At 45.8% G+C, this 27,055-nt stretch overlaps 1 protein-coding gene across 1 annotated transcript in view; it reads right to left on the reverse strand.

The window, feature by feature from the left end:
* snrkb (SNF related kinase b) overlaps window positions 1-21,992 on the reverse strand; it is a 136,785-nt gene extending 114,793 nt beyond the window's left edge. Inside the window, exons 1-2 of the mRNA XM_078211039.1 lie at window positions 21,521-21,992; window positions 20,406-21,095 (exon numbers count right to left, since the gene is read on the reverse strand). Coding sequence (XP_078067165.1) covers window positions 20,406-20,994 — 589 coding nt within the window. The 5' untranslated portion in view covers window positions 20,995-21,095; window positions 21,521-21,992. The remainder of the gene's footprint in view (window positions 1-20,405; window positions 21,096-21,520) is intronic.
* Window positions 21,993-27,055: the final 5,063 nt, after the last annotated feature.

Here is a 27,055-nt window from a genome sequence, read left to right on the forward strand (position 1 = left end):
AATTGTGGTCACTATCACCAAAATGCACACCAACTTCCAAGTCTAGCACCTGGTCTGGCTCATTTCCCAGCACCAGATCCAATATAGCCTCACCTCTAGTTGGCCTGTCTACATACTGAGTCAAAAAACCTTCCTGCACGCTTTGAACAAAAACTGACCCCTCTAACGAGCTAGAGCTATAACAATTCCAGTCAATATTAGTCAAGTTAAAATCCCCCATAACAATTGCCCTATTACTTTCACTCCTAAGCAGGATTGACTCCGCAATCCTTTCCTCAACCTCTCTAGAACTTTTAGGAGGTCTATAAAAGACTCCCAACAGGGTGACCTCTCCTCTCCTATTTCTAATCTCCGCCCATACTACCTCAACAGATAAGTCCTCATCAAACCTCCTCTCTGACACTGTGATACAATCTCTGACCAATAATGCTACCCCTCCCCCTCTTCTACCTCCTTCCCTACTTCGACTAAAACATTTGAACCCCGGGACCTGCAGCATCCATTCCTGCCCCTGCTCTATCCATGTCTCTGAAATAGCCACAACATCGAAGTCCCAGGTACTGATCCACGCTGCAAGTTCACCCACTTTATTGCGAATACTCCTGGCATTGAAGTATACACATTTCAAACCCTGCTCCACCCCACCTCTGCAATGCCGTGCATTGCAGTCCCCATCCATGCATCCCTCACTTTCAGCCCCACTACACAGGATCCCTCCCCCCCCCCGAATCAGTTTAAACCTCCCTGCATGGCCTTAGCAAATTTACCCCCCAGGATATTGGTCCCCTTCTGATTAAGGTGTAGACCATCCTTCTCATAGAGGTCACACCTTCCCCAGTACGAGCCCCAATTGCTTAAGTACCTGAACCCCTCCCTCCTGCACCATCCCCTCAGCCATGAATTCAAACCTTCCCTCTCCCTATTCCTCTCTAAACTATCCCGTGGTACAGGCAAGAGTCCAGAGATAACCACTCTGTCAGTCTTGGCCTTTAGTTTCCACCCCAACTCCATAAATCCCTGCCTAATATCCCCTTCCCCTATCCTCCCTATGTCGTGTGTCCCCACATGTACAATAACTTGTGGTTTATCTCCCTCCCCCCTAAGAGTCCTGAATACCCTGTCAGACACATCCCGGACCCCAGCCCCTGGTAGGCAACACACCAACCCTGAGTCCCTACCTTTAGTTCCGACCCTCCTATCTGTCCCCTTAATTGTGGAGTCCCCAATCACAAGGCCCAGTCTTTTACAGTGACTATACTTCAAAATTACTTCATTGTAAAGCATTTTGGACTGCCTTGAGATCATGAAAGGCGCACTTTAATTCCATGTCTTTCTCTCATTCATTTAATGGTGGCCTTTGCTTCCTCCATATTTCCACGGTTGAGGCTTTGCAACATATTTTTGTCACCACGCCCTGCTTCAACCTGCTTTCCCATAACATTCACTGCTCTCAATGGAGCGGCTAAGCACTGGGAGACGCACCGAGGCACTGGGAGGTGCACCAGGATTAACAAGCCTGTAACATCCAAAACCAGACAAGAAACACAACAGTTGGGCAGGGATAACATTAATAATGCTGGAAAAATTCCTGATCTATGAGATGGCAGGTCTACATTAGGAAGTTATGGTCAGCCGTTTCAATAGCTAGACATCTGAAAGGAAGCATCGGACATGTGATTGTTCCAATCTTGTTGGAAACATTTGTTTAAACAATTGCTTCAACCAAATTACTTGGACATTAATTGGGGTTTAGTTACAATACAGAAACTGATCCCATGTAAGACTGCGTGAAGCCGACAGTGTCATAGGATCATAGAATCCCAACAGTGCAGAAGGAGGCCATTCAGCCCATTGACTCTGCACTCGCTCACTGACAGAGCATCTTACCCAGGCCCACATCCCTGTCTTATCTCCGTAACCCCACTAACAACCCTGACCTACACACCTTGGGACACTAAGGGCAATTTACCATGGCCAATCCACCTAACCTACACATCTTTGGAGCATGAGCAGAAATCGAAGCACCTGGAAGAAACCCACACAAACATGGGGAAAATGAGCAGACTCCACACATACAGACACCCAAGGCCAGAATTGAACCCGGGTCCAACCAGTGCTAACCATCGTGTCACTGTCTCGTGCTCACTCTCCCAGTAGTGCTTGATCCTCATGCCTGCTGGGTCAAACTCCGACAGGTTCACACACACAAACCTGGAGCAAACAGTCACATGTGAATGTTGTTGAAGCATTTTTGGTCTGATTGCAATGGCTCAGATTAACACCGGCACTCCCACACATTTCAACAAAGGAGCAAAATGGTGACAGCTTGGGTTGCCAAGCTAGGGATTAGAGTCAGGCTGCTGCAGTAAGATGATCCCAATCTCCTGTTCATTCTGGCCTCACCCAAAATTTACCTTTGCCAAGAGTTCACGTGCACAGTAACATTCAACTCCATTGCTAATGCTCACCGATTCCCCACACAGACTCAAATCCACTGTTCCTCACAGCTAGTATTGAAGCTGAACCTTAGAATTTTCATCAGTATTATAGGGTCGGGTGACACACAGTCATTAGAAGTATTACAAAGATAGGCTTTCGGCTGCCAAAGATATAAATAATACAGAGATGGAACAAATTCAACACACTTGAGGTCACAGATAATGCATGTTAAAAACCACTAATTTTATAGTCATTTAAATGCATACTAAACTAAAAACAAGATTGTTATCCTTTGGGTACCAAGGATATAACTCGTATTATCTAATGATTTCTTGCGAGAAACATTTAAAAATAAAATGAAAAGTAAATGTCAAGATAGCGAAGGAGGCTGGAAACTTGAAAAGTAAACTGCTTTCTGCAACATGGACCTTAATTGTTAAAAAAGATGGTGCAATACAGAAGGTCAAGGAGTTTGCTGTCATTCAGATTCTACAGCATGTTACAGACCTGAAAGCACTCGTGTTCATTTGCATAGGGGTACATGAATGTACATCTATATACGGCAGTTTGCCATTTTTTCACTGCTCCATTTTATATTCAACATGGTCAGCCGGGGCTCAGTAGTGCCAATCTAACCTGTAAGCAAGGCGGAAACATGAAGTCCCATTCCAAAGGCTTGAGCAGATGATCGAGAGCAGATGATAGTGCCATACAGAAGTCGTGCTACTCTTTTGGAAGTGCTGTCTTCCACAAGATCCTAAACCAAAGCCCTATCCAACATCACAATTGGGTGCATACCATCTCTTTGGATTTTGTGAAGAGGAGCAGAGGAGTCCTCATCTGTGTTCTGGCCAATATTTATTCCTCAGACATAGAACCAAAAATAGATTATCCAGTCATTTGCTTCACTGCTGTCTGTGTATATCGCTGTGCACAAATTGGATGCCATGCTCCTTACGTTATGACAGCAGCTTCATTTTAAAAGGTGCTTAATCGGCTGTAAACTGATCTGGAAGGTCCTGAGGCAGTGAACGACATTACAGAAAACAACAACCTCCTCTCTACATTCAACATCGAATCCCCCCCACCATCGACATCCTGGGGGGTTACCACTGACCAGAGACTTAACTGGGAAAGCAACAATGGATTGTGGTCACAAATGCAGGTCTGATGCTGGATATTCTGTGGCAAGTGACTTATCCCTTGACTTCCCAAAGCTCTTGTACCATCTACATGGCACAAGTCAATAGTATGATGGGACACTCGTCAGGACAACTGCAGGTCCATCAATACACAAGAAGCCTGGCATCACCTAGGACAATGCTAATTGCTCGATTAGCATTCTATCCATGACTTTACACTATGATTGCCTCTGCCATCGGTGGACAATGGAAGCAGTGTGTGTTATCTACAAGGTGCACTGAAGCAACTTGCCAAGGCTTCTTCAAAAGCACCTCTTAATCTGTGACCTCTACTGCCTAGAAGAAAAGGGCAGCAAATGTATGGGAACACCGCCACCTCCAAGTTACACACCATCCTGACTTGGAAATATATTACCATTCCTTCAACACTGCTCGGTCCAAATCTTGGAACTCCCTAAGTAACAACACTTTTAGAATACTTTAACAACACAGAGTGTAGTGGTTCAAGGAGGTGGTTTGAATGAAAAATAAATAAATACAAATTATAGGTGTCTTTCATTACAATCCAAACTTTTCACACATGGTGAGAAGGGGACATTTTATAACATGCTGTCACCACATGCTGTAACTGGCCAGACTGGCAGCAAGCGATCAGCTAGCTGGCACACACACAGATATCACTTCTCTGTACACAGTGCTACAACTGTGTTCATTCACAAGGGGGGAAAACACAAGAGTTCAACACTAATCGATACTCGTGGCCTTGATTTGACAAAGGAGTATTTACCAAACAATCAGCAGGACACCGAGACTGACCCATGTGAGAAAACAATGGTGGCCAGATAATTTTACAAGGACCCCTCTCTCACAATCAGGGAAACGTGACCCAATTGGTTAAAAGTACCACAGAGAAGCATGTCAGGGACAGCTGCAGTAAGGCTGGGAGGTACAATAAGGGCCTATGTCACGAGCAGATTGTTCATTATACAAGAAGAAGCTGGCAGTGACACAGATTATAAATAGACAGAGCTTTATTGGACTCCAGAGCTTTGTTATAGAGAATAAACAAGGGATTTTGGCAAAAGTTACCCGTCATATTTGTGAGCTGACATCCAATCACTATGAGCTTCTTGTATTAAACTGTGTGGCTCCATTTATCTCCATTTGATGTGACTAAGATGAGATGATATAGGAACACGTAGCCACCTGTGGAACTCAAACAGAATCATATCCAATGACAGCATAATGTTCATAACAACATATCCACTAGGCAAAGCTTCAACCTGCTCTCAGCTCAGCAACAACTAGAAAATTATGGCAGACCTCAGAACCCCTGGCTTGTGAGGTGGACAACAGGTAACTAAGCTTATTGCTAACCAACAATACCCATCTCGTGGGGAAGCGATAGCCGAGTGTCATTATCGCTAGATCATTAATCCAGAAACTCAGCTACTGTTCTGGGGACCTGGGTTCGAATCCCTGACTGAATCCACCATGGCTGATGGTGGAATATGAATTCAATAAAAAATGTCTAGAATGAAAAATCTACTGCTGACCATGAAACCACGGTCAAAAAAACCATGGTTCGCTAATGTCCTTTAGGGAAGGAAATCTGCCGCCCTTACCCAGTCTGGCCTACATGTGACTCCAGAGCCACAGCAATGTGGCGGATTCTCAACTGCCCTCTGAACAAGGGCAACTAAATACTGGCCAGCCAGCGACGCCCATGTCCCACAAATGGATTTTTAAAAAAATAGGTGTTCAGGTCTCTGGAGGTCACAATCTTCCGACTCAAGAGGTGAGAGAATGCGCCATGGCTGCCACTAAATCTCATGTGCAATGGAGACCAACTGGGATAAGGTACTGCAGGTCTCCCCTTGGAAATATATCCCACCAGGAATCACCACCTTCAGGAAACTGGGGGGGGATGTGGGAGGCCTGGAAAATGGAGTTGGTGGGTGGGGATTGCAATGGGAAGACAGTGAGTCCTCACCAAATTATTTTTCTCCCAGTGGTCAATGCCAATGCACATTTAATGTCAAATCCCTGAACTCACACGGTGTGACACAATGATCCTATTGTGATTGGGGTCAGGAATATCATTGTGAGTGTCTTCTGGAGAGAATCCCCTTCAGCCTAAGCTTTGATCCAATTCACCAAAAGAAAGACAGTATTACTCATTCTGCTCCTATCGTGGCAATTCAAAGTTTGCTCTTGAAATGAAAAGTTGCACTTAAAATATAAACTCTGACCTCTGTGTGTGTGTGTGAAACTGATTAGCAGAGCGGGCTGCATAGAGAGGAGGGCCCGGATTGCCAAGGTTCAATCCAAAGCAACAACTAAAGACAGCTGCATGCTATCTCATATCCAACTAAATTCACATCAGACACAGCCAACCTAAGACAGCTTTGCCAGACATCCCAGCCTCTGACTGTCCAGGCCACAGCCACTGGAGATTCATTTGAGGGATTTTCAGCCTCTGGTGACAAGATGCAGTGCCCTAAGTAGCACAGTCCTTTGACCACCTGCTATGCTGTGCTTAACCCGTTTAGCAGGAAGTGTCCATAATCAGATACACATCCGAGTGGCAGCCCAGAATTGCATATATGTGCACAGGGGCAGAGAGGGGTCAGGAGTCAGACATCCGGCACGGTTTAAGGTTATGGGACAACTGCCGCCAGCAGAATAAGTGATCTGAGTCACACCAACAGTCGGAATGTCTGACTGGATCAAAGCAACTAATGCAAGTTTTGTCAAACTGACTCACATTTTTGAGATAGCTGCAAAATGAAATGGTCGCTTTTGAACAACTGTTCAGGTCAACAGCACCCTCTGAACCACAACATAAGCTCAAAGATGTCATCAATGGACATCCAAGTCCGCATAGTACCCTGACTTGAAAACAACACACCGTTCCTTCACTGTCGCTGGGTCAGAATCCTGGAACTCCCTCCCTAACAGCACTGTGGGTGCACCTATACCACATGGACTGCAGCAGTTGAAGAGGTGGCTCACCATTACCTTCTCATAGAGGTTTACAGCATGGAAACAGGCCCTTCGGCCCAACTTGTCCATGCCGCCCAAGGGTAATTGGGGATGAACAATAAAAATGCTGGCCCAGCCAATGACGCCCACATCCCACGAATGAATAAAACAAACAAAAAAATCACCACCTGAAACAAACGGCAATGGGGCACACAGAAAAGTAAGAATTGGAGGTTTGAGATTGTTCCTACCAGAGTCTAGTTATCAGCAACTGAACTAGGCCCCAAGTGAAGAAAAGCATCTCTTAGTCTCTCAGGCAACCCAAGCGACCAAGCAGGAGCTGCACATTGTGGTAATGTCAATCTCCTACTTCTCATAATAAAGAAAAACCTCTTCCATGATTTTTATCATTTGTCAGCTTCTGACAGTTCATATTTCAGCAGGATGAAGTGGGACTGGGAGAATATCTCAAAATGGTCCAACAATCCTAACTGTAGAACAAGGGACCCCAAACCCACAGAGTGAGATTAAATGGCACAGTGCCGCCAAAAACCCTTGTGCTTTAGGGAAGGAAATCTGCCATCCTTACCCGGTCTGGCCTACATGTGACTCCAGACCCACAGCAACGTGGTTGAATCTCAATTGCCCTCCAAGAGCAACTCGGGATGGGCAATAAATGCTGGCCAGCCAACGACACCCATGTCCCACGAATGAATAAAAAAAACTCAATATTGGGCACCAGGCAACACCCTCAAAATGATGGATCCTGGTCTATGATGTTTAGGTCAAACAGTGAAACTGTTGACAAATACTGTAACACTTCAGTTAATTCAACTGCTGAAATTGAAAAGTCAGGATACTAAATGCAGCAGTTAGGGAGCTATACAAGATTCTTCAGGCAACCAGAGTTTGTATAAATATCACCCAGCCTATAATATAATATTAACTCACACTGAAACCTCATGCTCAATAAATTTGACATTGGCTTCTCCTCCATTTGATTTTGGAATACCAGACAGAAGCCTGCCTGACTACAGTCATTCTGCTGTTGGACTGCTTCCAAATGTCAAGGGAAAGGGATTATTGCAGATAAGCCGCAATGTCTTTCCAGATGCCGCTTCACCTTTTGCTGATTGTGACAGCGGTCACGGCCTCAGCTGGGTTTGCCAAAACCAAAGCAGGTAAAGCAAAAAGCAAAGGGGCTGCTTGCAGCGGACCAGAATCAGGCCCACCTCATTGCTCAAACCTGCTATGTTTGCACATTATGCTGAAAATACTGGGCATCATTGAGCCATGTTGGGCATAGAATCTGTGACCTCTCCCCAGAAGGTTAGTGCAATGATGCTCCCTGCAACCACCCTTCACTAATGAGTAAAGAAAGGGGATGCTGGTGGAGTAAAACAGTGATCTGAAAACTCTTTGCTGTTAGGAATTCTTTGTACTTGTTTAGATCTCATGAGTGAGAGAGATATGATCCAGACATAACAAGGTTATTATTCATTACCCACAGTACTTATATACTGTTTTGATTATTTGCTTGCAAAGCCACATTTCACACATTTGCCCAGCCCTTCCACAGTGCAATCAATGTTACGAAATGCCCAGCATATTATCCATCTCGCATTTGGTCATATTCCTATTCTACTGCACCAAACTCCTGCCTGCAATTGGGAGTTGAACATTTCTAGATTTCATGGGGACTGCTGTAAGTGGGAAGTTGCGTGTGGTGCTTTTGGAAACTCCTTGCCCAAATTTGGTCATACTCCCACTCTTTTGGCACTAGGGAACAAACTCCTTCCTGCTGCCAGGTAATTGTTTTGAGTTGAACATTTTTTAGGTTTCATGGGGACTGCTGTTAAGTGGACAGTTGTCCGTGGCGCTCAAGATGTGAAATGCCACAGACATAGATAGTGTCAAATCCTATTCTAATACTTACCCTATTGAGTTCAGAGTTCTCTCCTATGCTGACTGAGGAAAGACATGCTGCTCAGGTGCATTGGCCATGCTAAATTCTCCCTCGGTGCACCCGAACAGGCGCCAGAGTGTGGCGACTAGGAGATTTTCAGTGACTTCATTGCAGTGTTAATGTAGCCTGGTGACACTAATAAATACATTTTAAGGAACTTTCTCACCCAGGATACTCCAAGGAGCTCAGTTTGAGAGTAAAATGCTGGTTGAAGGTTTATCTAACCCTGGAGATTAATCAGTTGGGAAAGACGAGCTTCAACAAAGCAGCTTTCTGACTGAACTGGCCAACACTCCTTTACATAGAGCTGGCCCGAGGAGGCGTAGGAAGAGGGAAGTCAAAAAAATGTATTCACTGCAGATATACCTTTTCTTAAAAAGTTTGCCAGTTTCTTGCATACAAGTACATAACAACTGCTCGAGCGCTTTGACAGCGCATACTGAAAGATAGCAATCCTGTTGCTCCCAAATTCTGAACATTTTTTTAATACAAATTTAAAAACAACGTTAAGTGGGAAGTGTTTAAAGGAGCAATAAGCCAGAAAAGAATCTAGTCACGCCAGCCTGTAGGCTTTATCTCTGAAATATCTCGACAAATTCATCGCTCAGTCTCTGCTACTGGAGATCTGTAATGTCACAAATCATTTATAACTCCATTGGAGTAGCTGATAATTTCTGACAAGCCTAATGATGAATTATTGCACATAATTAGATGCACGCAACAATGAATGTCAACCATCCCAGCAATTGTGACATCTCGGTTTTACTGGTTCACCTAGCCCTGAGTGCAGAACCTCCTCCTCACCCTTGCGTACCAACAGCAGGGGATCACTTTACATTCTGTGGAGCACTGTGGTTTTAAACGGGCCAATGCTCTCAGATAGCAAAACTGTGGAAATGCATCATGAACCAAAGGGGAAATTGTTAAAAATTAAAATGTGGTTAAACATAGATAAGAGGAGAAGCCAGCTGGATTGTGTCTTAGTTCCGCTGGTAGTTAAAAATGACATCTGTTTGAATATTTTTAGCTTTTTCTGCACAAACGTTGTGTTGGGGGAGTCAACACAAACTCAACCAGAAGCTGAGCAGAGAAATCACTGCCTCCACATATCTGCAGGTCAATGAATTAAGATGCCCCCAACTGCCAAAACCACAGTCTGTTCCTTGGGCAAGCGGAGAGATGCCTCAACCATTGCCCTAAATATTGTAAATGTTTAATAACCCTCTAGCCTCTCTATCAAAGCACTGTTTCATTAGTCAGGGTTCGAAGGACAACTCTCAGTGTCCATCAGCATACAAGAGCAACAAGGGTCATTCAGCACAGTGGAACCATTGATTCATTTACACGTCACATAAACATCACAGTTTCTCAGGTCCAGAACAACGCAGTTGAGTGAAGAAAACTTTTGCCTCACCTCGGACCCATAATGTGACTTCTTGGTAACCCTGTAGCACCAATGAGGCAGTTTCAGTCCCCCACACCAAACACTCGTGAACCAGGAGGAATTTCCAATTTAGTGACGATTTGTTCCAAAGTGTGGACTTACACCCAGTGAAGAGTGATATGGAAACTTATTAAAATGAGGTGCAATGAAATGGTGATTTTTAAAAACAGCTGATTATACAGAGTACCAGTGCCTACAGGCAGGGTGCAATTTTCATATTTACCTGAAGGGAAAAGGATATTGAGATTGTCAAATATTTGGGAGGAGGGGGAAGAATACAAGTCAAAATATTGCAGTAGAGTTGCAATCCTTCCCTGGTTCAATTAGGAATTGGCACAAAGTGTCCTTTCCCTTTTCCTATGCTTTTCCTGCACCACCCCACCCCCCATGGAATCATCATAGATTGGTCTGCTTCTGCGCTGTAACCATTCAGCCCATCAATCCCGTACTAACTCTACAACAAGTCACTCACCCGCCCTCTCCCATCAGCCCTGCAAATGTTTACCCTACAGCTGCTTATCCAATTCCCTTTGGAAAGCCAGGATAGGATCTGCCTGCACTGTCCTGTCACAAATGCGCTGATTGCCCCGGAGTTTCCATTATGTGCAGGCTTGCACTTTTGATTTGATTTGTCACGTGTATTAGCATACAATGAAAAGTATTGTTTCTTGCGTGCTATACAAAGCATACCATTCATAGAGAAGGAAATGAGAGAGTGCAGAATATAATGTTACAGTTATAGCTAGGGTGCAGAGAAAGATCAACTTAATACAAGGTAGGTCCATTCAAAAGTCTGACGGCAGCAGGGAAGAAGCTTTCTCGAGTCGGTTGGTACGTGACCTCAGACTTTTGTATTTTTTTTCCCGACGGAAGAAGGTGGAAGGGAGAATGTCTGGGGTCCTTAATTATGCTGGCTGCTTTGCCGAGGCAGCGGGAAGTGTAGACAGAGTCAATGGATGGGAGCTGGTTTGCGTGATGGATTGGGCTACATTCACGACCTTTTGTAGTTTTTGTGGTCTTGGGCAGAGTAGGAGCCACACCAAGCTGTGATACAACCAGAAAGAATGCTTTCTATGCTGCATCTGTAAAAGTTGGAGAGAGTCGGAGCTGACATGCCAAATTCCCTTAGTCTTCACCTCAATAACTGCTCAACTATCAGCTTTTGGCAGCAGAGACCAATTTGATTGACGTTCCATGTTTACTTTCTAGCAGGTGTCATTGGATAGTGATCGGGGCAGGAGCTCAGACTTATTTGTCCCTAGCCCAGAGATACTGGGGTCTAATTACATCAGCCCCTTTTGTCACTTTGGCTGATATCAGACCAATGCAGCACAGTGCAGCTACTTTGGTGCTTCCTCTCTGGCTCAGCACCACAAAGTTGTCAACAGTGTTAACGAGCTGCACTTACTCAGCAATAACCTGATCCCCTGCTTTCTCAAAATATATGCTGATGCAGTTCAGTCAGAAGGCTTAAGCAGAGATTGCTCCAACATGGCAACACGGCCCTTTAAACCAATGCAGTACATTTAATGTTTACAAACTCAAGTAGACAAAGGGGCTGCACATTATCTGTTGCATGTTTTACATGGAATGTATGGCACAGAAACAGACCAGTGGCCCAAGTGGCTTTCGTCGCACAAGCTTCTTCTCACCCTACTTCATCTAATCAGAATATCCTTCTATTCCTTTCTCCTTCACGTAGCTTCTTCTTAAATGCATAAATTTCAATTGTTAAATGCGTCCACACCTCAAATGCTCCTCCTGGTAGCAAGTTCCATATTCTAACCACTGCCTGGTGACTACACATTTAAAGAACTTCATTAGCTTCAAGAGCTCCCGGGCATTCTGAAGTTGTGAAAGGCACTATATAAATGCAAGTCTTTCTAAAGAAGCTTACAACACTCTACCCTAGGCTGAGGCAGACAAGAATGTGGTTACTACTGTCACACAATCACCTCTAACTGACTGAGAATTGCCACCGCTGATGGATAATTAAAGCGCATAGCATGAGTGGTATGAATGACATGCGGCCACACTACAGCTATTGTACACACATTCACCACTTAGTCATTTATTTCCTGCTTTCTGTTTTGGAAACGTCACTCACTCTAAAGCTCAGCTGGACGTTACATTATAGTAAGGCAGTTCCTCCTGCCTCTTGGACTATGACAGTAAGTAAAGTTGCCTGCATGTTGTTAGAGTTAACTGCAGCTGGAGAAAAACAAGATAACATTTGACCTTTTTAAGGGTTTCTTTCTGCCTTACCCAGTATTAGCTATCACTCGTGTGCAAGAGGAATTGGAGGCATCCAGCTTAGGCCCTCACTGAAACAAATACCTGGGAGGCTGTGCAACCACAGTTTGGGCGTATCTTTATATTTCTGACTTGAACTTCCCTCCTAACAGTTGAGGGAAGAGGAAATGGGAAGCAAACTGGTCTCTCCAAAGTGGGTTGGCTGGGATCAGGAAGAGAGCAGGTCCTGGGAGAAAACAAAGCAGATTTTCTTTTTGCTGGTGCTTTTCTGTGTGTTGCATGTTTCATGGTCTCCTTTCAAATACATATCAGAAATCATTTCAACAAAGCTAAAACTCAAAGCTGACCTCCATATGCCCACAGGCGGCACAGTGGCAGAATGATTAGCACTGCGGCCTCACAGCGCCAGGGACCCGGGTTCAATTCCGGCCTTGGGTGACTGTGTGGAGTTTGCACTTTCTCCCCGTGTCTGCGTGGGTTTCCTCCGGGTGCTCCGGTTTCCTCCCACAGTCCAAAGATGTGCAGGTTAGGTGGATTGGCCATGCTAAAATGCTCCTTAGTGGCCCTAGATATGTAGGTTAAATGGATTAGCCCTGGTAAATGTGTGGGGTTACAGGGATAAGGATGGGGATGGGATAAAAAACTGGGTCAGAGAGTCAGTGCGGACTTGGTGGGCAGAATAGTCTCTTCCGCACTGTGGGGATTCTACGATTCACCTCATCAATAGTAAGGAAAGTGAATTAGAGGAACTACAACACAGCACCTCATAGTGCTTCATGACAAACCAAAAGCTAGAAGATGAGAAACGTCAAAGCAAAGCGTATAGAAACCAGATCGTATCCAAACTGGCTGTCTTGGAAAAAGGCAATTCTTTTGAAAAAGAATTGATTTATAATTGAGCTGCCTTTGTTATATGGAATAGAGAACTGCATTTGATGACTGATAAGTTGGCTGTGCAGAGAAGATGTGGAGATGCCGGCGTTGGACTGGGGTGAACACGGTAAGAAGTCTCACAACACCAGGTTAAAGTCCAACAGGTTTATTTGGTAGCAAATACCATTAGCTTTCGGAGCACTGCTCCTTCATCAGATTGAGTGGAAATGTGCTCTCAAACAGTGCAAACAGACACAAAATCAAGTTGCAGAATACTGATTAGAATGCAAATCCTACAGCCAGCCAGGTCTTAAAGGTACAGACAATGTGGGTGGAGGGAACATTAAACACAGGTTAAAGAAATGTGTATTGTCTCCAGACAGAACAGCTAGTGAGATTCTACAAGCTCAGGAGGCAAGCTGTGGGGGTTACTGATAATGTGACATAAATCCAACATCCCAGTTTAGGCCGTCCTCATGTGTGCGGAACTTGGCTATCAGTTTCTGCTCAGCGACTCTGCGCTGTCGTGTGTCGTGAAGGCCGCCTTGGAGAACGCTTACCTGAAGATCCAAGGCTGAATGCCCGTGACTGCTGAAGTGCTCCCCCACAGGAAGAGAACAGTCTTGCCTGGTGATTGTCGAGCGGTGTTCATTCATCCGTTGTCGTAGTGTCTGCATGGTTTCCCCAATGTACCATGCCTCGGGACATCCTTTCCTGCAGCGTATCAGGTAGACAACGTTGGCCGAGTTGCAAGAGTAGGTACCGTGTACCTGGTAGATGGTGTTCTCACGTGAGATGATGGCATCCGTGTCGATGATCCGGCACGTCTTGCAGAGGTTGCTGTGGCAGGGTTGTGTGGTGTCGTGGTCACTGTTCTCCTGAAGGCTGGATAGTTTGCTGCGGACAATGGTCTGTTTGAGGTTGCGCGGTTGTTTGAAGGCAAGAAGTGGGGGTGTGGGGATGGCCTTGGCGAGATGTTTGTCTTTATCAATGACATGTTGAAGGCTCCGGAGGAGATGCCGTAGCTTCTCCGCTCCGGGGAAGTACTGGACGACGAAGGGTACTCTGTCCACCGTGTCCCATGTTTGTGTTCTGAGGAGGTTGGTGCGGTTTTTCGCTGTGGCGCGTCGGAACTGTTGATCGATGAGTCGAGCGCCATATCCCTCATAGGGCATCTTTCAGCATCTGGAGATGTCTGTTGCAATCCTCCTCATCTGTGCAGATCCTGTGTATTCGGAGGGCTTGTCCGTAGGGGATGGCTTCTTTAACGTGTTTAGGTTGGAAGCTGGAGAAGTGGAGCATCATGAGGCTATCCGTGGGCTTGCGGTACAGTGAGGTGCTGAGGTGACCGTCCTTAATGGAGATGCATGTGTCCAAGAATGCAACCGATTCCGGAGAGTAGTCCATGGTGAGTCTGATGGTGGGATGGAACTTGTTGATGTCATCATATAGTTGTTTCAGTGATTGCTCACCATGACTCCCAAGGAAAAAATATCATCGATGTATCTAGTGTATAGCATCGGTTGAAGGTCCTGTGCGGTGAAGAAGTCTTGTTCGAACCTGTGCATGAAGATGTTGGCATATTGAGGTGCGAATTTGGTCCCCATGGCTGTTCCGTGTGTCTGGATAAAGAACTGGTTGTTGAAGGTGAAGACATTGTGGTCCAGGATGAAGCGGATGAGTTGTAAATTGCATCTGAAAACTGGCAGTTGACGGCATTGAGTACGGAGGCCGTTGCAGCAATGCCAGCATCGTGGGGGATGCTGGGGGAGAGTGCCGAGACATCCATTGCGACGAGGAATGCTCCTGGTTCAACTGCTCCATGTGTGCTGAGTTTCTGGAGGAAGTCTGTAGTGTCGTGACAAAAGCTGGGTGTTCTTTGTACAATGGGTTTCAAGATGCCCTCGACATAGCCGGAGAGGTTCTCGCACAGGGTTCCATTGCCTGAAACGATGGGACGGCCGGGTGTGTTTGCCTTGTGTATCTTTGGGAGGCAGTAGAGATCTCCAACGCGTGGAGTACGTGGGATGAGAGCACGGAGGGTGTTTTGAAGGTCCGGATCAAAGGTTTTGATCAGAGTGTTGAGTTGACGGGTGTGTTCTTTGGTCGGATCTGTGGGTAACTGTCTTGTAGTGTTCCTCGTTGTTCAGTTGTCGGTACACTTCTTTGCAGTAATCCGTTCTGTTCAGTATGACGATGGCCCCTCCTTTGTCTGCTGGTTTGATGACAATGCTGCGGTTGGTCTTGAGAGCGTGGATGGCGTTGCGTTGTGCTTGGGTGATGTTCGGGGCTGTCTTGTGAGTGCGGCTGATGAATTTGGTGTTGACGCACCTCCTGGTGGCTTGGGCATACATGTCAAGTCGAGGGCAGCGGCCTTCCGGAGGAGTCCAATTCGACTCTTTCCTCTTCGGTTGCACTGCGGATCTCTCTGTCTGCTGTTCCGGTTCATTGGGGAAACCATGCAGACACTACGACAACGGATGAATGAACACCGCTTGACAATCACCAGGCAAGACTGTTCTCTTCCTGTGGGGGAGCACTTCAGCAGTCACGGGCATTCAGCCTTGGATCTTCAGGTAAGCGTTCTCCAAGGCGGCCTTCACGACACACGACAGCGCAGAGTCGCTGAGCAGAAGCTGATAGCCAAGTTCCGCACACATGAGGACGGCCTAAACTGGGATGTTGGATTTATGTCACATTATCAGTAACCCCCACAGCTGGCCTCCTGGGCTTGTAGAATCTCACTAGCTGTTCTGTCTGGAGACAATACACATTTCTTTAACCTGTGTTTAATGTTCCCTCCACCCACATTGTCTGTACCTTTAAGACCTGGTTGGCTGTAGGATTCGCATTCTAATCAGTATTCTGCAACTTGATTTTGTGTCTGTTTGCACTGTTTGAGAGCACATTTCCACTCCATCTGACGAAGGAGCAGTGCTCCGAAAGCTAATGGTATTTGCTACCAAATAAACCTGTTGGACTTTAACCTGGTGTTGTGAGACTTCTTACTGTGTAGAGAAGAACAGAGCTGAGAAGCATTTCAGCGTTAGCACAGAAAGATGGAGGTCACATTGAAGTAGCTTCAGGAAGTAATTGGACGGTTATCATTACTATGCATCCAGCACAAAGGAGGACAGAGACTTTCAGCTACTGCAAGTCAGGCTTTGCCAAAATCTGGCTCCAGGCCAGCTTGCTCATTACATAACTGCCCGTTGTTTCCAGAAAGAAATGAGTCTACTGAATTTGGGCAGATCTGCTTCCATGCAAATACAGCACAGCCTGTAAAACAATGTCGCTGTGTCTCTGATCGCGACACCAATAACCAGCATTTATGTAGCTCCTTTAACATGGTAAAATGTCACAAGCTGCTTGACAGAAGCATAATCAGACAAAAATAGAATCTGATACCAATTCATAAAAGGAGGCATTAGGACTGGAGACCAAAAGCTTTGTCAAAGAGGTAGGTATCACGGAATTTCTTAAAGCAGGAGGGAACGCTGGAGAGGTTTATGGAGGGAGTGCTACAACTTAGGACCTACACAGCTTAAGGTCCAACTATCAATGGTGGAACGAAAGTAGTGGCAATGCACAAAAGAATTGGAAGGTTGTAAGAAGTTACAGAGATTGAGAGAGGCACGGCCATGGAGCAATTTGAACACAAGACTGAGAATTTCAAATTTGAGAGCCAATGCATGTCAGTGAGCACAGGGAGGATGGGTGAGTGAGTGGGACTCAGTGCAGGTTAGGATGTGGGTAGTGGAGTTTTGGATGAGCTCAAGGTTATGTTTATACATCCATAAACTGGAATTCTAAACTAAAAGGAGAGGAGAAAACCCATGCCAAATATATAGACTGTACAGCTACAGCAGGAGGCGTAGTGAAATTCAACAGCTGTGATTTGCGCTCACAAAGTCCTCAGTTCAACAAGGGAGCATTTACTTAATTTATCTCCATGAGACAGTGGGACAGTGTCAGCATATTGTTCTATTATGGGCCTGTGTTAAACTCCCCTTCCCTATGCTAAACCAACTCTGTTCAGTTAATGGTAAACGCCTAAGGAACTATTTCAGGTAACAACTCACAAACATTTCAACATAATCGATTTTGACTGCATGCAGAAAATGAATGGACCTTAAAGTCTAATCGCATGTTCACTTAAAAGGCTTGTAAAATCTTGTACATATTTAAGAAGACAAAAACAAAATACTGGAGATGCTGGAAACCTGAAATAAAGCCAAAGGAATCCTTAAAAGCCCGGGAGGCCCCTGTGGAGAGAGAGGCAGAGCTAATATTTCAGGTTGAAGACTAACGTTGCACCAAAAGGTTATTGAACCTGAAAGGTTAACTCCACGGATGCTGTCTAAACTGCTGAGTATTTCAATCATTTTTTGCTTGGACAATTAAAACTTTATAATTTCTGTGTGTAAAGAACAATTTCCATTAAGTATATTTTTATGTAAATAAGTTCACAATGATTTTACTGTAATGTTATTAATAAATTCATAATTATTTAATGTAATGTTAACAAGTTCACAATTTTATGTAATATTAATAAGTTCACAATGGTTTTATGTTATTAATAAGTTCACAATGATTTTAATGTATGTTATTAATAAAGTTCACAATATTTTACTGTAATGTTATTAATAAAATCCACAATGATTTTACTGCAATGTTATTAATAAGTTCACAATTATTTTATGTAATGTTATTAATACTGGTTCAAGCCAACTTGGGCATCAAAACAGATTGTCCCTCTTCCTGATGACCACTGCAATTCACGTCCAGAATCTGGGGGCAGGAACAAAATCTCCCTGGCTGACATCCTGCTGCCATTTAATATCTTTCCAGCTTATCAGAAATATAACCTTGTATTTATTCACATGCATGCCCATGTTTTAAGATGTTTGAATATAACAATCTGACAAACTTACAGAAAATCCTCATTAAGAGCGATGCTCTTTCTGAGAAATGACTCAGCCACTCAGGGTCATTTAAACAGTTGGAGCCTGGCCCATGGAATCATGGGATGGAGGGCTCGTGCTGTCTTCCCAAGCAGGATGCCAAGAGCAGAGGCTGACAAGGCAGTTCGTCCATTTTGTTATGAATTTTGGCTTTTTGGTAGATTTTGTGTTCAAACTATGGAATGTTCAGGCTGAGTGAGGGGTCCACTTTCCTAGTTCTGGCACTGCAGAGAACGAGAATTCAGTATCCCCAGTGGCAGGTCTAGGATGATGAAGTAAAGCTCCCTCCTCTACTTTTCTCTCTCTCCTCTCCCCACCTTGTGTCTTAATCCCAACCTCAGAGAGGCACACTTAACTTACCCCCGAATGCATCCGTGTTAGTGTGATTGTTTCACACCATGGTCTTTCTGCATGAACATAGCCCATCAGTGTCAAGGCAGAGGTCATTTTGTTTGCACTTTATGAATGCACTGCATGAAAGCATATGTAACGCTGCTCAGTGTGAAAAGAAACCTGCAACCTCCAGCTGCAGACTGTCACTCCATATTACTTGTTTTGGACATTACACTAAAGAAGAAATTTACCTCGCCGTTTATCAATTGTGCTACTGATATTAAAGAAATGCATAATAATACAGCATCTTCCAAATCCAAGTGGGAAAAATCAGGTGATTATCCCTTAAGTACAGCACAGAAGTATACCTTTATCAATCTCTGTGAATAAATCATAATCAGTGTCCTTGCATCAGTAGCCTATGTATTGCTACAGCTGGTCAATCCATTTACAATATCTTAAGTACAGAAGGAGCAGAGAGTGGGACTAATTGGATCACCCTCTCTGGCACAGGAATGATGGGCCAAGTGACCTCCTTAGGCATCACATGATTCTATGCTGAGCCTCAGTAAAGGCCTGCAAATGAGCACCAGCACAACTCCTGAAGGTCATCATTGAAAAGGCTTACACACGAGAGGCAAGGGAAGGATGAAGAGGAATCATCCAGGATTCTCTTCACTTATCCCTTAAAGTGCTGCTTGTGTACAAAGCATGACTGGGTTACACTCATTGCCCATTTGTCATGGGGCTCAACGTTCCTGGTGCAAATCTGTCAAAATAGCCACTGGCACTTTTTAAAAAGAGCTTTGTGAAAAGTGGGCTATCTGGTGAGGGGTGAAGACAATAGAAATACTGATATTACTTTCACGTCAATTATGTGCTAAAGTGTTGCAATTTACAGTCAGGTGTGTGTAAAATGGAGCAAAAAAGCTTCATGAAGCGCTCCCCCAAGAGAGTGTCCCTTTAAATGTGATGACTGCAGCTTGGGGGTTTACTGATCAGGAGACAGGAACCCCATTCCCCTTCAAATCTTCACCCCAATGCTAATCAGCCCACACTGCACCCCCCCCCCCAATCTTCACTCCAATGCTAACCAGCCCACATTGAACGAATGCCCAACAATTCAGAATTTTCATCCAACTTCCCATTTTACTACAAAGGATTCAGTCTCTTGATTGGCTGAAGAAGATTGGCAGCAGGCTTCCCATTCATCTTTCTACATTCCTGTGTGTGTGTCATTAAAGGAATGCTCACTGAGCAAATCTGGGTTCTGCATTTTCCAGCTAGTGTCCTATCGCCCAGTGACTGCGGTGTACACAGCTTGTACATTGATGGTTAACTGGTTGTGGCAGGCTACTGTACCCTTTCCTGGGGGGAATTTAAAAACATTTCCGGAATAAAATGCGGATTTCCAGGCTACCCAAAGGGTGCATTTTGACATGGGGGCCAGTGACATTGCCAGGTGTGTGTTTGTGTGTGTGTATATACGTGGGAGGAGGGGGGGGGGAGAAAGTGTATGTATGCGGGGGGGGGGGGGGGGGAGGAGTATATGTATGGGGGGGAGGAGTGTATGTACGGCGGAAGGGTGTGTGTGTGTATGGGGGGGGGGGTGTGCGCGCGCAGGGGTGTGTGTGTGTGGGGGTGTGTGTGTATGTATGTGTGGGCTGTGTGTGTGTATGTGTGTGTGGGGGTGGGTGTGTGTGTGTATGTGTATGGGGTGTGGGGGTGTGGGTGTGGGTGTGGGGGTGGGTGGGGTTGTGTGTGTGGGGTGTGGGGGTGTGTGTGTGGGTGTGGGAGTGTGTGTATGGGTGTGTGTGTGGGGGAGGGGGGTGTGGGTGTGTGTGTGTGGGGTGTGGGGGTGTGTGTGGGGTGTGTGTATGTGGTGTGGGGGTATGTGTGTGGGGGTGTGTGTATGGGTGTGTGGGTGTGTGTGTGTGTGTGTGGGGGGGGTGTGTGTGTGGGGTGTGGGTGTGTAGGTGCGGGTGTGTAGGTGCGAGTGTACTCACCCACTGCAGGGGCATCATATTCATCTCCCAGTAAGATCTCCGGGGCTGAGTAAGCCAGCGAGCCACAGCTGGTGGTCAGCATCTTGCCGGGCTGGAAGCGGTTACTAAAGCCGAAGTCGGTCAGTTTGACCACCCCTTGCTCCTTGAAGAAGACCACGTTCTCCGGCTTCAGGTCCCGGTGCACCACATGCAACTTGTGGCAGTAGGAGATGGCGTGCACGATCTGGGCAAAGTAGGTCTTGGCTTGGTCCTCGGAGAGACCCCTCTCGTGGTTCATGATGTAGTCGAACATGTCGCCCCCGTCCCCCAGCTCCAGGATCAGGTAGAGCTTGGTCTGGGTGTCGATCACCTCGTACAGCCTGACCACATTGGGGTGCTGCACCAGCTTCATGCAGCGCACCTCCTGCAGGAGGTGCCCGGTGGCGGACTTGTCCAGCTTGGTCTTGTCGATCACTTTGACGGCCACTTTCTCCCCGGTGAAGACGTGTCGGGCTAACTTCACCACGGCGTAGTGCCCCTTCCCCAGGGTCTTGTCCAGGTCGTACAGACCGGCGATCTTGCCATCGCAGCAGGATCTGTGTCCTGCCATGTTTCTCGATGCTGCTCCTTATTCTGCACAAGCCTTCCTGATCATCCGTGAAGATGGAGGGAAATAGGCGAGAGCTGGAGACTCACTCACTTTCCCAGGACCTGGAGAGAATGCAGCAAATGTCAAGATGTTTGTGTGGAACCCTGTGACATGTTTAAACCCAGCCCAGCCTTCCCTCTGCTGCTGAACTCTCTGCCTAATCTCCACAATCTGTTTATACTCTTTCAGTTCAATGATTTAAATCCGCAAGCGGTTCCTGACTGGAGATCTATTCCGTCAATCCCCTCAATAACCCACCCCCCTCTGCATTGAAGAGGCAACTAACTTTTCACAAAACATCTACTCAATGCATTCCGGAAACCTGAGCCCGGGGGAGGGGGTTGGCAATATTTCACACAGGGAGCAGGGAGAGGGAGGAAGGCCAGTTTCTGCGTCTTCATGCTGCTCTGCAACTTCATACAAACAAACTCCGAGCTGCCTGTGTGGAAGCAGCAACGACATGAGGACATGAGAAAATCCAACTCACCTGCAGTGCGGTGCTCAGTGCTGCTCTCTCTCTCCTTCCCCTCTCGGCAGCTTACCCTCTTTCTCCGCTCCTACATTCAGACACAGGAGCTCTCGATAGTTGCGAAGGAGTCAACTTGGTACTCGCTTCAACCCGTACTCCTTCCAGCCATGGCTGTGATTTGCTGAAACTATAGCGACCCTCTGGATTGAGACCCCTTTCTCTCTCAGTAGAGCTCTGTCTATTTTCTGCAGATCTCTCTCTCTCTCTAGAGAGCTGATCTGTTTTACTCTGCAGAGCTCTCTCTGTGAAGCTGGCTGTCTCTCTGTGGAGCTGTCTCTCTCCCTGTTTTGCTGTCTCTCTGTGTGGAGCTCTGTTTTGCTGTCTCTCTCTGTAGCTGTGTGTCTGTGTCGCTCTGTCTTTCTCTGTAGCTGTGTCGCTCTGTCTTTCTCTCTGTAGCTGTGTGTCTGTCTCTCTCTAGCTGTGTGTCTGTGTAGATTCTCTTTCGCTGCTTTGCGGAAATCCGAGCCCCACATCTGCGTCTCCCTATTGACGTCAATGGTGCTGACCACTAGCGTTGGAGCAGTTCAGAGAGAGCTCCAAGCTCTCCCTCTCTGCATTCCCACAGCCTCGCCGAGGCCACAGTACTGCCTGGCAGAGGGAAGGTAACACACTCTCCCCACACAGGTACATGATGTAAGGTGACACTTACACACACGCAGCGGCACATCCAGACTGCTGCATCACACACACACTGTGTTGGGGAGGTGACAGACTGCAAACCCAAGCAGCTGACTGTTATATACATCTCAAACTCTGCTACCCCTAGCCAATCCCGAGCAAAGAACAGGGGTGTCGGATTAATTGGATAGCTCCTTCTAAAAGCTAGCACACGATGGGCTCAATGGCTTCATTCTGTGCTGTATCAGTTTATGATTCTGAGTCCCACTCCCCCATCGTCACTGTACTCTCAGGCTCGCTCTGACGAAGGGTCATCCAGACTCAAAACATTGGCTTTATTCTCTCTCCACAGATGCTGTCAGACTTGCTGAGATTTTCCAGCATTTTCTGTTTTTGTTTCAGATTCCAGCTCAGTAATTTGCTTCAATCTCTTTGCTACATCCCGTTTAAAATCCCTTTCCAACAATCCCTTCCTCCAGCGAGGTAACCTTTTCCAGTTTCCTTTACTTCATCATTCCTGGATGCTTGGACCTTACACTCTGAAATTCCTCACTTTCCTTACAAAGAACAAAGAGCAGTACAGCACAGGAAACAGGCCCTTCGGCCCTCCAAGCCTGTGCCGCTCATTGGTCCAACTAGACCATTCGTTTGTATCCCTCCATTCCCAGACTACTCATGTGACTATCCAGGTAAGTCTTAAACGATGAAAGCGTGTCTGCCTCCACCACCCTACTTGGCAGCGCATTCCAGGCCCCCACCACTCTGTAAAAAACATCCCTCTGATATCTGAGTTATACCTCGCCCCTCTCACCTTGAGCCCGTGACCCCTCGTGATCGTCACCTCCAACCTGGGAAAAAGCTTCCCACAGTTCACCCTATCTATACCCTTCATAATTTTGTACACCTCTATTAGATCTCCTCTCATTCTCCGTCTTTCCAGGGAGAACAAGCCCAGTCTACCCAATCTCTCCTCATAGCTAAGACCCTCCATACCAGGCAACATCCTGGTAAACCTTCTCTGCACTCTCTCTAAAGCCTCCACGTCCTTCTGGTAGTGCGGCGACCAGAACTGGACGCAGTACTCCAAATGTGGCCTAACCAGCGTTCTATACATCTGCAACATCAGACTCCAGCTTTTATACTCTATACCCCGTCCTATAAAGGCAAGCATACCATGTGCCTTCTTCACCACCTTCTCCACCTCTGGCAGTTACTCTGGCACTTTCTTTTCCTTATTGAAGGTGACGTGTGTGTGTGTATGTCTAGGTTCAGCTCTTGTCCATTCTACCCGAGCTCTTAGAGCCAGTGTGAGGGCTGGTGTGGCTGTCCTCAGGGAGGGAAGGATGGATTGTCAGAGGTTTGGCTTTCTAGCTTACTTACTTTTTAATAGAATCTGTACCGTGCAGAAGGAGGCCATTCAGCCCATCGAGTCTGCACCGACCCTCGGACAGATGATTTTACCTAAGCCCTTTCCCCATAACCCCATGCACTTCCCCTGCTAATCCCCCTAATCTACACATTTTGGGACACTAAGGGGCAATTTAGCATGGCCAATCCACCTAACCAACACATCTTTGGACTGTGGAAGGAAATCGGATCACCCGGAGGAAGCCCACACAGACACGGGGAGAAGGTGCAAACTTCATACAGACAGTCACCCAGGCCAGAGTGAAATCTAGATCCCTAGTGTTGTGAACTGGCAGTGCTAACCACTGTGCCACCGCGCTCCATCCTTAGTTGCCTAGGTTCTTCACTGTTCGAAGGTATGCAAGATCCTCACTTAAGAGCTGCCTTAAAATCCACATCTTGTGATCAAGCTATTGGCCACCTTTTGCCACTTATCTTTCCATGTGTTTCCATGGATAACACAGCTTCTGAATCAGAAGGCGGTGGGTTCAAAACCCACTCCAAACACTGGCATCAAAAGACAAAGCTCATACACCAGTACATGACTGTGGGAGTGCTGCACTGTCAGACATGTTGCGCCAAGGTTCTGTCGCCTTGGTGGATGAAAAGGATCCCATGACACTATTTCCAAGAAGGGGAGTTATCCCACTGTGATAGTCAATATTTATCCCTCAATCAACATCGCAAAAACATTATCTGGTTGATATCACTTGATGTTTCTGGGAGTTACTGCGTGAAAATCCCAGCTCCCGCCATTACAACAACAACTATGCTGCAGCCTCCAATGTAGCTCATTAACTGCAAAGCACTTTGGGAGGTTCTGCGGATCGGAAAGGTGCTATATAAATGCAAACCTTTCTTTTTAACTGCCTTGATTTTTTTGTCGATGGGCCACTTGTTCATGTAAAAGGCATTGTTTAAGTCACTGCTGTAAACCATTGATTATTCTCAATATGCATAGGAAGGTGTTAACATGTTATTTTATTGGCAATGGTGCAAATTGAATAAAACCAAAGAAATTGGTTTCCTACCTTCCATTCTTCTCCTGTGCATCATTCTTCCACTCGCTGCCAGTTTAATTTAAAACAATGGGATTCACACATCCATAGAAAGTTATTCCATTGGAGACTGCAGTGAATGTCCACTAGATAACATCACTATTTATCTTCGTATTTGTCACCAAACACCTCAAAATGAACATGGATCTCTGTCCCTGCACAACTGCCCATACATGGCAACGGCATGTTTATTCCATATGGTTAAAAGCCCAGAATTCAAACAGAAAGGGGAATGAATCAATGGTTAACACATCTTGATACAACCACTGAGGGGATGCTTCAGAAAAAGAGATAATTAAGCCAAGTTTATTTATTAGTGTCACAAGTAGGCTTACATTTAACACTGCAATGAAGTTACTGTGAAAATCCCCTAATGGCCACACTCCGGCGCCTGTTCGGGTACACTGAGGGAGAATTTAGCATGGCCAATGCACCTAACCAGCACGCCTTCCGGACTCCCAATAGAGAGGGGAGATACCTCTCACTCTAAAATACAAACTATAAACTGCAAAATATGACATTTTGTGACAATGACTGTTTAACTTCATTTATTAAATGCTATGGTCCCCCATAGCACAACATTCCTTATATACGAGTGAAAAATAAAAGCAGAATGGAAGGATCCTCCTGGGGACTTGGAATAATTTGTTATTTTTGATTTGTGAAGGTTAGACCCAATCGGAATGACATTTAATTCAACACAAACAGACGAGGTTCTGCTTGGTTTGTAACCAGCTGATAGACGTGTTTTTGTTTACCTTCGCATATTTAGTAAACCATCTGACAGGCTGGGTGAGCGCCTGGGATTTTTGTGTGTGTGTGCAAAAGACATATTGTACAGGAACTGGAGGGCCTCCGATTACACTTGTAACTGTTGTCGCCAAAATGAACAATGCGTCGGCCAGCAAGGTAAAGAAGTTCAGAGGATCACCAGTGAGTGGGCTCCCCTTTCTGTTCTACATCAAGGTGTGTTTGGCTGGCATACCCAATTCAAGCTGCCTATTCTTTCCCATTAAGACACATTGTTCTGCACGCTAATCTTGCGCTGCTAATCTTCGACGTTTCTTTGGTGAACGTTTCCAATGTTATCGCCAAACAAGCTGGGACACGCTTCCCGGGAAATGAAATACCGCAGAAGTTCACAAGGGTGACCGCGGGGAGCTCAGCTCAGTATTGGCGAAACGCATTTTCTAAAATTGCGTTGGTGGATAGGGTAGACAGGAAGGAACTTTTCCTCTGAGTAGAGTGGTCAATAACCCGGGAGCATAGATTTACTGTAAATGGCAGGAGATTGAGGGGGAATTTGAGGAAACGCTTTTTCACCCAGTGGGTGGCAATCTGGAACTCACTGCCTGAAAGAGTGGCAGAGGCAGGAACCCTCCCAACAGTTAGAAACCATAGAAAGAACCATAGAAATGATACAGCGTGGAAGGGGGCCATTCGACCCATCTTGTCCATGCTGAACCAAAGACATCCAGATGTCTTACTAATCCCATCTTCCTGCACTGGGCCCATAGCCCTGCAACTGACAGCACTTAAGACGCAGGTGCAGGTACTTTTTCAATGAATTTAGGGTCTCTGCCTCCATCACCAATTCAGGCAGTAAATTCCAGACACCCAGCTCCCTTTGTGTAAAAAGGTTCTTTCCCATGTCACTTCTAATCCTTCTGCCAGTTAGCTTGAATCTGTGATCCCTAGTTTTTGAATTCTTTGCCCAAGGGAAACAGGTTCCTCCTGTCTACTCTGTCTCCTTACCCCTCACAATCGTGTCACCCCCTCGGCCTTCTCTGTTCCAAGGAAGTTAGGAAGCATTTAAATTAGCACTTGAAACACCACAGTGGACAAAACCATGGACCAAGTGCTGGAAAATAGGATTAGAATTGATAGGTGCTTGATGGCTGGCACAGACATGATGGGCTGAAGGGTGCCTTTCTGTGCTGTAAATCTCTATGACTATATCCTCACTTGGAATAAGATAATATATGAACAAGGAGCAGGAATAGGCCATTTGGCCCCTTGAGCCTGTTCCACCATTCAATAAGATCATGGCTGACCTCAAATCTGCATCCCATCTACCCATAATAACCTATCACCCACTTGCTCACCAAGACTCTATGCACTTTGCTTTAAAAGTTTTGAAAGACTCTGCCACCTTTTTGGAAGAGAGTTCCAATGACTCTCAACCTTCAGAGAAAAAAAATCTCGCTTTATCTCCATTTGAAATGGGTGACCCCTTATTTTTAAACAGTGACCCGTGGTTCTAGACTCTCCCACAGGAGGAACTACATGCTCTCCACATCCACCTGCCAAGGCCCTTCAGAATCTTATGTTTCAATCAAATCACTCATTACCCTTCTAACCACAAGCTCTTAAGAAAGTGGCGAGTATTATTTCAATTCACTTAGTGTTC

This window comes from Mustelus asterias, chromosome 4 (assembly GCF_964213995.1).
Source record: "Mustelus asterias chromosome 4, sMusAst1.hap1.1, whole genome shotgun sequence".
Taxonomy (NCBI): Eukaryota; Metazoa; Chordata; class Chondrichthyes; order Carcharhiniformes; family Triakidae; genus Mustelus; species Mustelus asterias.